General features: G+C 41.9%; 1 protein-coding gene across 1 annotated transcript in view; it reads left to right on the forward strand.

Annotated features, from left to right (window-relative positions):
- ZDHHC2 (zinc finger DHHC-type palmitoyltransferase 2) overlaps positions 1 to 11889 on the forward strand; it is a 33963-nt gene extending 22074 nt beyond the window's left edge. Inside the window, exons 9-13 of the mRNA XM_054823767.1 lie at positions 736 to 862; positions 1046 to 1138; positions 4877 to 4986; positions 5374 to 5451; positions 8319 to 11889. Coding sequence (XP_054679742.1) covers positions 736 to 862; positions 1046 to 1138; positions 4877 to 4986; positions 5374 to 5414 — 371 coding nt within the window. The 3' untranslated portion in view covers positions 5415 to 5451; positions 8319 to 11889. The remainder of the gene's footprint in view (positions 1 to 735; positions 863 to 1045; positions 1139 to 4876; positions 4987 to 5373; positions 5452 to 8318) is intronic.
- The last annotated feature ends 494 nt before the right edge of the window (positions 11890 to 12383 follow it).

The raw sequence follows: 12383 nt of genomic DNA on the forward strand, positions 1-12383 counted from the left end.
AGCTAAGGATTTACTGGAGAAGGATGATTTCTGCATGGTTCCAGCATGGTTTGTGTGAGCTGTACTGTCAGGACATCAGGACATGGTTTGCCTACTATATATAGCCAATTAAGGGAATTAAATGGCTATCAGTCACTTGGTGGAAAGTGAATGACTTTTCTGCTTCAGGCACTTTGCAACACTTGAAGCTATATTTAGCTGTCTTCTCCAGAAATTTAGGTTGGATGTCCGTGGGGAATAATCTGGGTCTACGAGTAAAGTGCTTGCTTTATGCAGCTGTAAAAACACAAAATATTTTCATTCCCCAGGGCATGAAAATCTAGTCTTACTACTAAAGTAGGTTAAGCTTTTCTTCTTTTCCATTACTCTTGCTGTAGTAAACCCTTTGTTTCCATTTTTCTTTCTTCAACACTCTCTGTGCTGTATTCACACGCTGAAATCTTCATAGAACATATCAGGCCTTCTTAAAAAGTGAGTTCCTCGCTCTTCCTTGGCTTGATTAGGGAGGAGGGTGGAGGAGACTCCCTTCCTCAGCCACAGGACTTCCTCTGCACGCACCGTGACCGTCTAGCACTGGCTTTGGCTTTCAGGAACGGACTGACTTTTGCCGTTGTTCGGGCAGTACAGCCTTTCCTCTTGGATGATGGTATTGTCAGTGCAATTGCCTAAGTACCAGTGTGAAACTTAAATATGTTGTCTTGCAAAGAGATCTGATTTTTTTATTTTTCTTTTAAGAGGTATTCAGAGCTCCCATATTTCGTCATAGAACAGACAAGAATGGCTTTAGCTTGGGATTCAGCAAAAACCTCAGGCAGGTATTTGGTGATGAGAAGAAATACTGGTTGCTGCCTGTGTTTTCAAGGTATGCTCTGTTTTTAATGCTTCATTTGTTGAAACTGTTGAATAATTAGGATCCACAGGGTTTGAGGCAGTGGTTAGTTTTTCGAAATAAGATACGGTAATACTGACTTTAGAAAAAACAGTTGTTCAAAGTTTTGTGGGTTGGGGTTTTTTGTATGTGTGATACTAATTCTGACTTTTTCAGTCTAGGGGATGGCTGCTCCTTCCCAACTTGCCTTGTTAATCAGGATCCTGAGCAAGCTTCCACACCTGGTGGTCTTAATTCAACATCCAAAAAGTAATCTGCTTTTTGTTACTCATTTCAAATAGTGGATATTCTGTTTTTTGCTGTGCACATATAAATAGAACCACATATAAGATGCTTAGAAGTGGTAAGCAAACGAAGAGTATCCTAATAATAAATACAAGTCAGATTTTTAACAGCTAAGCTGTAATTCAGCTAATCCTCAGATATATATTTAAATTTATGGAAATAAGGTGGGGGGTTTTTGCCCCCCGATGTGCTTTATATTGGTTCAGTGGCATCCCAGGACCTGAATTTTCCACACCTGCCTAACACTGAGTATCAGTAACATTCTGTTCTGCACACAGATGAGACGGTTAGTCAGTCTGCCTGTGATACGGATGCATTAATTACCTTGCAAGGCTTTGGGGGAGGCCTGCATCTTCCTATCTGGTGAAAGATGCCTCGCGCAAGGGAATCCCAGGCCTTGGCACTTGTGCCAAAGCGCAGGAAGCTGCATACGAAATGCACACATTTTGTTTCTGCTGATAATAGGAGAGCCTTTGGGTCAGGATTAAAGGGAGGGCTGGGGCAGGGGACATCATAGTGGGGGTCTGCTACAGGCCACCTGACCAGGGAGACTGAGCAGGTGAAGCCCTCTATAGGCAGATAGGAGCAGCCTCACGCTCACAAGCCCTGGTCCTTGTGGGGGACTTCAACCACCCTGACATCTGCTGGAGGGACAATGCAGCTGAGCATAAGCAATCCAGGAAGTTCCTGGAATGTGTCGATGATAACTTTCTCCTCCAAGTGATAGAGGAGCCCACGAGGAGAGGTGCCATGCTGGACCTTATTCTCACCAATAAGGAGGGCCTGGTAGGGGACGTGAAGCTCAAGGGCAGCCTTGGCTGCAGCGACCATGAAATGGTGGAATTCAGGATCCTCAGGGCAGTGAGGAGAGCACACAGCAAGCTCACTACCCTGGACTTCAGCAGAGCAGACTTTGGCCTCTTCAGGGATCTGCTTGGTAGACTACCATGGGACAAAGCCCTGGAAGGAAGAGGGGCCCAAGACAACTGGCTAATGTTCAAGGGTCACCTCCTCCAAGCTCAGGAGCGATGCATCCCAACAAAGAGGAAGTCAAGCAAAAACACCAAGAGGCCCCCGTCGATGAACAAGGAGCCCCTGGGCAAAGTCAAACACAAAAAGGAAGCCTACAGAGGGTGGAAGCAAGGACAGGTAACCTGAGAAGAATACAGAGAAACTGTCCAAGCAGCCAGGGATCACATTAGGAAAGCCAAAGCCCTGACAGAAATTAGTCTGGCCAGGGATGTCAAGGACAACAAGAAAAGCTTCTATAGGTATGTCAGTGAGAAAAAAAAGGAGGACGAGGGAAAATGTGGGTCCCCTCCAGAAGGAAATGGGTGTACTGGTTACCCAGGATATGGAGAAGGCTGAGGTACTCAATGACTTCTTTGCCTCAGTCTTCACTGGCAAATCCTTGAGCCACACTGCCCAGGTCACAGGAGGCAGGGACTGGGAGAATGCAGAACCGCCCTCTGTAGGATAAGATCAGGTTCAAAAATATCTAAGGAACCTGAAGGTGCACAAGTCCATGGGACCTGATGAGATGCATCCGCAGGTCTTGAGGGAACTGGCGGATGAAGTGGCCAGGCCACTCGCCATCATATTTGAGAAGTCCTGGCAGTCCAGCAAAGTTCCCGCTGACTGGAAGAAGGGGAATGTAACCCCCATTTTTAAGAAGGGTAAAAAGGAAGACCCAGGGAACTACAGGCCGGTCAGTCTCACCTCCATGCCTGGCAAGATTATGGAGCAGATACTCCTGGAGACTATGCTCAGGCACATGGAAGACAAGGAGGTGATTGGTGACAGCCAACATGGCTTTACTAGGGGCAAATTGTGCCTGACAAACTTGGCGGCCTTCTATGATGGGGTTACAGCATTGGCGGATAAGGGAAGGGCAACTGATGTCATCTACCTGGACTTGTGGAAGGCATTTGACACTGTTCCGCAGGACAGCCTTGTCTCTAAATTGGAGAGACGTGGATTTGCTGGACGGACCACTCGGTGGATAAGGAATTGGCTGGATGGTTGCGCTCAAAGAGTTGTGGTTAACGGCTCAATGTCCAAGTGGAGAATGGTGACAAGTGGTGTTCCTCAGGGGTCGGTACTGGGACCGGCACCATTTAACATCTTTGTCGGCGACATGGACAGTGGGATCGAGTGCACCCTCAGCAAGTTTGCCGACTACACCAAGCTGTGTGGTGGGGTCGACACGCTGGAGGGAAGGGATGCCATCCAGAGGGACCTTGACAGGCTGGAGAGGTGGGCCTGTGCGAACCGCATGAAGTTCAACAAGGCCAAGTGCAAGGTCCTGCACATGGTTTGAGGCAATCCCAAGCACAACTACAGGCTGGGCGAGGAATGGATTGAAAGCAGCCCTGAGGAGAAGGACTTGGGGGTATTGATTGATGAGAAGCTCAGCATGAGCCAGCAGTGTGTGCTTGCAGCCCAGAAAGCCAACCCTGTCCTGGGCTGCATCAAAAGAGGTGTGACCAGCAGGTCGAGGGAGGGGATCCTGCCCCTCTACTCTGCTCTTGTGAGACCCCACCTGGAGTACTGCGTCCAGCTCTGGGGTCCCCAGTACAGGAGAGACATGGAGCTGTTGGAGCGAGTCCAGAGGAGGGCTACGAAGCTGATGGGAGGGCTGGAGCCCCTCTCCTATGAGGACAGGCTGAGAGAGTTGGGATTGTTCAGCCTGGAGAAAAGAAGGCTCCAGGGAGATCTAATTGCGGCTTACCAGTACCTGAAGGGGCCTACAGGAAAGCTGGAGAGGGACTGTTTATGAGGGAGTGTAGTGACAGGACAAGGGGTAATGGGTTTAAGCTGAAGGAGGGTTGATTTAGATTAGATGTTAGAAAGAAATTCTTTACTGTGAGAGTGGTGAGGTACTGGAACAGGTTGCCCAAAGAGGTTGTGAAGGCCCCATCCCTGGCAGTGTTCAAGGCCAGGCTGGATGAGGCTTTGGGCAATGTGGTCTAGTGGCGGGTGTCCCTTCCCATGGCAGGGGGGATGGAACTAGATGATCTTTGAGGTCCCTTCCAACCCTAACCATTGTATGATTCTATGATTCTATAATTTTCTTAATTCTCATCTTTCATGGACTTGACATCTTTAAAGTGCGAAAAGCATGCAGATGCTCCTTATACTAAATAAATATAATAGCTTAGTATTTCACATTGTAGCATTTTTGCAACATCTATGTAACGAAGAGTGTGATAAGTATAGTAGACTTGAATATATGACTAAGAAATGTCAATACGATTGCATTATATCTTATTCATAAAAGAAATGCATTACGTTTCAGCTAGCTGTTTATTGACATTTTAAATCTTACCCCAATGATCCATAGCTTATATAGGGAAGAGATGTTGGAGATGTTCTCTCCGCTATTTATCATGTCAAGTTTGTTGTAGTGGAAGAGGATATGGATAGAGTGCATTTGGAACTGAAGTACATCTATTAATATATAATAGCTGCCAAAGAAAAAGTCAGAATGTTTCCCTGGTCTGGGCTAGGGAGTCGCTTTTTAGATTACACTGTAGTTATCACAGATGTAAGCGCAATGTATGTAATGATGAAAGTGTAGGGATTCATCAGAAAAGCAGCAAGGTAAGCTGGGGAAAATACTGCGTGTGACAAACTGTAATGTGTGGTAAGATAATGAAAAATCACTGCAGCTTACTAATGTTCTTTTTATCGGCATTACAGTGAGAATCACCTGTTTCCTGCAAAGCCGTTGCGCGATTCCCAGAGCCACCTTCTTACGGATACACCATCTTGGTCAGAAAGTAGTGCAAAGGCTGAAAAGGGCAAAGTTGGTAAGGAACCGATTTCTGTGCAATGACTCATTTTGTAATAAACTTCATGAACTCTATTTTAAAAGCATGTTTGTAGGAAATTCTATGTATCGAGCTGCGGTGCCCTTCCCAGTTAAACCTGACCAAGAGATACTGAGAATATCAACACCAGTAGGTGCTAATTATCTTTTAGGCTGAGCCTGATAATTCTTTTGGCAACAAATTGCTTCTACCAGAATATGATGACACTTTTTGCGGCTGGTGAAAAGCCATGTAATGGACAGAGGACAGGAGTAGGCTTGTAATAGTGGAATGACCCTAAGGTGAATTGTTAATTACAGGTTGTATTATTTGCTGAAATAGACATGAGACCTTTTCCTGTGGAAATACCATTTTTTGTCTTTAAAGGTATGAGCAATCCTGCATTAACCATGGAAAATGAAACCTAATTTCCCTTAAAAGAAACATCTGAATATCTAAGGAAAGGTATGTTAATATTTTCTGTACTTAATATGTTATTCCATGATTCCTTAACACTTCAAGATTGCACAAAAGAAAATAACTAAAGCACTTCCTGTTTTCTTTTCTTCTATTTAATTCTTTTTTTTTTTTACCATGAGTAGTAGCACACTAATTCAGTTTTAAACTAACCTTCCTATTTCTTGATGTGTCATGTTTGCCAAATAGTTTAACCTTTATAGCCATTGCTTTTAGGTAATATTCCAAAATATTATTATTACCTTTCTTTAGAAAGATCATGAAATTGTGACTATTCAAGCTGTCCAGCAAATATTTGTAAAGCTAAGTTTGAAAACAGAGTTAGTTCTTAGCACTGAACACAAAGATCACAGCTTGGTCTGCTAAAGCAGGTAAAGGTCTATCAGATGATGAAGGAAAAAAGATTTATTCTAATATATAAGCTATTAGCAGCTTGTTCTTCTATGCCAGGTACTGAGCTGCATCCTATTTAATAACAAAAAAGTGCTGCCTACTGAAGACAAAAGGTGTCCGTATGACTTCCTGAGCATTTAGTCACCTATTGTTAAAAACAGCTGAGATTTTTTTTATTTCTTGCATTGATATCTTGCAACATAGACTTCTCGAAAGTCAGGTTTGAGAAGCAGCTAGTAAATTCTTTAAGAGGAGGGGACCTCAGTTGGGAATGAACACAATCGATCATCATATTCTCTTTAGTACTGGAAGATTTCTAACTCCATCAAAGCTTATGGAAATCAACTATTTCATATTTAAAAAATATGGATAAAAAGAATTTTACTCCAACCTTAGGAATTTCAGCATACCAAATAATTTACGATTTTCCAACATTGGCGGAGTTGTTCCAGCAAGGTCATTTCCCTCTCTGCTATTGGAAGCACCCTTTCAGTCATCCTGAAAAAGTGTCTCAAGCGGATGTCCTTCAGTTGTGTGTGACGTGACTCCTGGACATGCTGTCACAGCTGTCAGGTTGCTCTCGGTCACTCCTGGAGGAAGTGGGAGGCATGGAAAGCCATCAGAGAACAGCAGTGATTGTTACTAGACCCATCAGGCATGGTATTGCACTGTCAAGGCAGATTATAAAAATGGTAGGTGAGCAGATACCAAGCGGTGGCCTGTAGCTTGTACCAAAAAGGTCCCAAAAGTTCAGTTGGATTCATCAGAGAAACTGAAAAATTCTTCCCTCTCACATTCTGGTTTTCTGTTAAGCGGTGAATGAAGACACAGATGGTTGCAGATATAGGTACATCTATAAATTTGGTGATGGTGTGAAGTGTTAAAGTGTTGAAAATGTGGGTGTCGAATGAACAGAGTTAAAGAAACGAGCAAATGAAACTCAGCCGGCGTCTGCAATTTTGACTGCTCTGTGTAGGTTGTTTGGGGGTTTTTTAATAGAATCTAAAAATCTCATTTCTAACCCTTTGTTCAAAAAGTAAAATGCCGTGCTTCTGCCCTGTTTAATCTATCAGTTGTTTCAACAAAACAACAGCTTCTGAAAAAGAACAGTTAGTTTAATGTCTTATGTGTCATCACTACTCAAGAGTAAAGAGCTGGCGACAGGCTTTAAAAAAAACAGATTTTTTTATTATGTTACAGAAAAATCATTAATTGCTACTAGTTTTGTCAGGTTGGAGTTCTACTTTCTGAAGTCCTAGCACTTAAATGATAATTTTTAGTCTTTTTTTAAGAGTGTGTACATTTTATTGGTACTTTGTGGTTGTTCTTGAGATGCTGAAAGTGTGTTTTTCAAGCTGTATAGCTTGATAAACATCTTGTGCTCTTGTTTTGGTTTTTTTTGGGGGGGTTGTTTGTTTTTTTTTTTCTTTTAGTCCAGTCTGAGAAAGGAACAATTAGATTTGTTTGCAGTCTGATTACACCACTCCCTGGGGTTTGGAGGTTTTGGGGTTTTTTGTTTGTTTGTTTCTTCTTTTTTATGAGCATCCTTTTTGAAGTGCAGCATTTTAAAGAGACCACCATCAGAGGAGGGTATGTTCCAAAGAATAAGTGTAAAGGCACGTAAAGGGGCTCTTGGAAGTTAGTTTTGTCACAGAGCAACATGTGCACATCTCAAAAGGGCAGTAGCTAAGGACTAACTGTTTCTCTGGCATAGCACAAGTGCCAGTTCGGTTGTACCCTTAGCTCTGAGATGTTTCTGTGTGGCACTTGAAATACTTTCTAGAGATGTAACAAAAAAGCTAGATTACTGTGTGTCCGTGTGTGTATATATATAATCTCACATACAGTTGCTGGAATAGGAGCCCATATATAAAAACATTTTTTTAACTACTTTGCATTTAATGTCATTACTTTATTGACAGCATTAGAGTTACATTTGTTCCTAGGGAGTGAATAGAATAATAAAGATGCTGAAGTCACAACAAAACCAAGTAATTTCATCTTTGACATGAAAAATACAGCCCACAGCCCCTGCCAGTGTGTTGGTAATTTTTTTTTTTATTTCTGTCCCAACTAAGGATATGTTCGATATCCTGTATCCTGTAATCCTTTATAGTTAATCAGAGGACTAATTACTGAGAGTGCCAGATGTGGTTTATACTGATATAATAAAGAATTGGTTTTTAATGATGTTGGTACCTGGAAGTACTGTAAAAATAGCTCACTTCATTTTATAAACTGGTGGCCTGCTCGCTATGTAGTCAGTGTTTAATCACTGTCATCCTGAAGTGGATTAAGAACGTAACTGTGAACAGTCTTACCGTGTTCCTCTTCAGGGAGGGATTTTTCATTCAGCTGTTGTTTACTTTCCCCTTTGAGTTGATGAGACTTGTTGCAATAACTTAATTTTTAAGTATTCTTCAATTCTAATAATGTATTTGGTGATGAATGTTCTGTTCCAGTTCAAGAAAAAGCTGTTGTTGGAAGGAAGATGCATTCTTCCAAATATCAGCCCTGTTGGCCAGCTGCTCCTGTCTGCTCCTGTGTCGATGTGCTCAGAAAACAAACTGGCAGATGATTAGCTGTCTCCATGTCACTGCTTGAAACATGAAACTAAACATACTACTTCTGAACCATATAAAGAATGTTTCAACTTAAAATTACTGGTTTTGAATGGTGAAGGATGATTCTGAGTATTAGGGGGAAAAAAAAAGTCTGAGTTTACAATTGTAAAATTTCAGTGGCTGGTTTTACTTTATATTCAGCACAAGAAGAATGTGACCTCCTTACATATCAGTCCCCGTTCTTGCCTTGGTTTTGAAAATTCACCTGTTAATTCAAATTGCTGTAAGTAGTTGACTTTAAATTTTTGCACTACTGGCTTTATGAATTGGGAGAACAGCCAGTGTTGATTACAAATAATTTAGTGGCTTGGTGGACTGTATTTTCTTTTGAGTGCTTGATATGCAGTTTTTGAAGATAAGGGGACCCAAGTGAAATGTCTGACTATTTTTGGAACATTTTTGGAAAACATTATTGCAAAAGCTCCGTTTTCCCCTCAGATCTGCACTACCAATAGTTAGAAAAGTTACGGGGGGCGGGGGGGAAACTCCTTTGTTAATTGAATGCTACAGTGGGTCACTGGGAAGTTGAGTGATAAAAAGCCTGCGTTCAGACGGGTAATACAGAAATGAAGCTGGCCAGCTGGGGCTTTTGATGGGAGCTGCACAGGACAGTGCTATGAAATGGGGATTTTATTGTCCCATTTGGAACCATTAAACCCTTCGGGAAATGAATGTTGGCATTTAACTTTGTCCCAAAAGGCTTTTTACCAACCTCTGCCCCTGAGGGCCACTGTCTTTCAAAATCCTAGTTTCTTATTAATCAATAGTTGTCTCAGATTTCTTTTTTCACTTGTTAAGACAGTACCTTTCTTACTGCATAACTTAACGAAGATCATGTACAATCAAGGAGACTTACTGTTATAACTTGTGATATTTCCATGTACAGGACAACAGAGGTTTGATTGCAATACCAAAAAGCCAAGCTGCTGCATGTAGGAAACCTCTTTCAATGAAGTTAGGAGCTAGCAGCTTGCTTAGGATCAGAGTTTACTGGCCAGATAATAAAGGATGCGTTATCAACTATCAAAGTCAAGGAAGTTTCAGCAACGCAAATCTAATTGTCTTGTGCCTTTTGTATACACTACATTTATGGTATCAGTGTTTACATTTAAATGCAAATTGTTATTCTGAAAACAACTTTAGGAGGAACTTGGTTATGCTTTCTAGGTGGCTAGATAAAAAGACTAATCAAAAAAAAAAAGTGAAAAACTCTCAGACTAAGCTCAGTTCAGTTGAAGCAGAATAGTACTTCTGTTATCAAACCTGAGTCACTTAGCAGGTTGGTTCACAGTGTAAAGATGCCAGTTGTTTGTTAAGAACACTGGCAGCAGCACTAAAAGTGACAGATTTCTGAAAGCAAAAATCTTACCTTTAACTCTTCTACAGGCAGGTAACTTTAACATTTGTCTTTCTTGGGTTTACAACTTAAGTGATAGCTGTTGGAGCACAAACGTGTTTGGTTGGGGTTTTTTTTTTTTTCCTAGTGAGGGAAAACTGTCTTTTTTTTTTAATCTCAAAATTTTACCAGCCTGAAAACATCTGTTTCTTGCCAGAAGTGCCGGAGTGTGGAGCCCTTGATGTAGAACACTTTTTTTAAACTAGCATGAAGGTAGCATACAGTTTACATGATGCCTGCAGACATCTAGCAACCAAAAGTTTTTTGCAGCTATTTATTCCGTGTTGTTCTGTCAGCTTACCTTGTATTAGTGTTTGTTTAAAGGCTAACTTGTCAAGGTAGAGGGGGAGAGGGAAAAATATATTTTTTAACACTTCAGGTTCTCTATCTGTATAGCCTTTTTTTTTTTTTATGCAGTTAGTCACAGGGTGGTTTGTCATGGAGCATGCATTTGAAAATACTGAGTAAAAAGTTGAAATTCAGCTTCAGTGTAACTTGCTCCAAATATTTATGTAAAGAAAAAAGTACACATTTCTTCCCCAGCAAAACTCATACTGGAAATGGCTCTCTCTAATAGAGGTGTCAGCCTCCCTGGCTCTGTCCAGGGCTCTGCGAGCTCTCAGTAAGGCTGGGGATCAATGTAGAGAAAGGACAGGGATAAGGGATCAAGAAATGCCTGGCTTCATGTCTCAGAAGTCACACTTAGAAAGCACAATAGCCCTGAAGGCTCTGCAGCTTTGATGTAGCCAAAGGCTGTTGCTCTAGGAGAAACCTGATCAGGGCTTGGGGAACATGCTGCTGAAGGGAGGAAAAGGGGAAAGAGCAAGGAGGGTAGCTCCCAGGGAAATGTTCAGCAGATCTGAGCCAGAGGGCTGCAGCTACACCTGCTCTCAGGATGGGTATGAGCTCTGCCTCCGTGAAGAGCACTGCCAGCAGGCTTTGGGGGTTCCTGGCAGTTCTCACTGTATAGAGCGTGGACAAGTGAGCTAGTCGCGCTCCAAAGTATAACTCCTGATATGACTCTATTGGCTTTAAGCTCTCTAATGCTTTATATAGCAAAGTGAAAAGGGTCTTTTTGACACATTGTCATTGCACGTTGATGCTGTTACAATGCACATGGGAGAACTAGTGAGGAGGTAAGGGGAGCCAGGGTATATTGTTGTTTATCCACTTACACTGATTCTCCTTTATATTTTTGCTAGGCACTTTACTACAGCCTTTTGTGTAATTTCTGTATTTTTTTTAAAGACTGCTTTTTACCTACTGTACAGTTACTAATCTTTTTTGCTAAAAAGAAAATAATAGCCCTGATATTTGTCTAGCAGTATGACTGCATTTCAAGCTTCAGTGGAAGTTAGAGGAGCTCGACAGACTCCTCTGATGGGCCTGAGTCCCTAATGACAATAGAATTAAATTTATTTTGTATATATGTAAACAGTCACATGAATCATAGCCCCCTACGTGCATAAGAAGCTTCCTTAATTTGTAGGTTAGAACAAATCCAATACCTGTCCACACCAGAAATGGCCAAACATATTCTCTGTCAGTTGATGTACTGGTAATAGAGCGCTCAAAAGCCTTCACAGAGAACTATTTTTATTAAGAAAAATGGAACACCTAGATGTTGGTGAGCTCTTCCCACTGAACAATTAGACACAGCTGCTGCTATGCACTTTAATTCTTTAAACTGGACAGTATTTTTTCTCCCAAGTTAAGGTGCACAGTGAAAGTTCTTTAGTAGCCTACAACTGTGGGCAGGTGGTTAATGAAACACTGCTAGTTATTTTTAACTGTTTGTGTACTTAAAGTCAGGGTCTTTGAGCAAGACTGCCGAAAGATTGCAGGAAGCAAATTTGGTTTAGTGCATGGTGTGCTATAGCTGTTGCTAATCATCATTTGGACTGAGAGTTCTTGGGGGGGGAATGTATTTCTACATAAGTTTAGTGTATAACTTTGCCTCTTGTTATTGTATTGCTCACATAAATAAATGCTTCATGTTCAGCAAGTCACATATGCAGTAGTCATTGACATGCTACCTTCAGTTTTACTGACAGTGTACCTGAAGAGAACATCATCTCTACTCTGGCTTCATTAACAGCCTAGTTGCTGTGATTGTCCCCCCTCACGAGCACTCTTTTACTTGCCTATAGGTAAGTTTTCCCTCCCCAGTTTAATTGTGAGATGCCTAGCACCTCACAAAGCACCTCCACTGTGACAGGTTAAGAGGGAACCAAATCCTTTTTGGTCTTTCATGGGTGAGACACTCCATGTCTTCATGCTGGCACAGCAGACACAGCTGCACTCCTTTAGATACTGCTGAAGGCCAAAAAGGTGGAATTTTGTCCCAAAAAAGAGGGGGTTCTTAAACCCAACTTACAGAACTGCGGAGGTGCAAGGAAGGGAAGTATGTTACCAGGGTTGTCACCCACACCAGCTTTGCTTCATGAGGGCTTTCCAGTCCCTCCTGTGCCAGATTCTTGCAATGGTCCTGATTTTCCCCTCTTTGC

Source organism: Grus americana, chromosome 4, assembly GCF_028858705.1.
Source record: "Grus americana isolate bGruAme1 chromosome 4, bGruAme1.mat, whole genome shotgun sequence".
NCBI lineage: Eukaryota > Metazoa > Chordata > Aves > Gruiformes > Gruidae > Grus > Grus americana.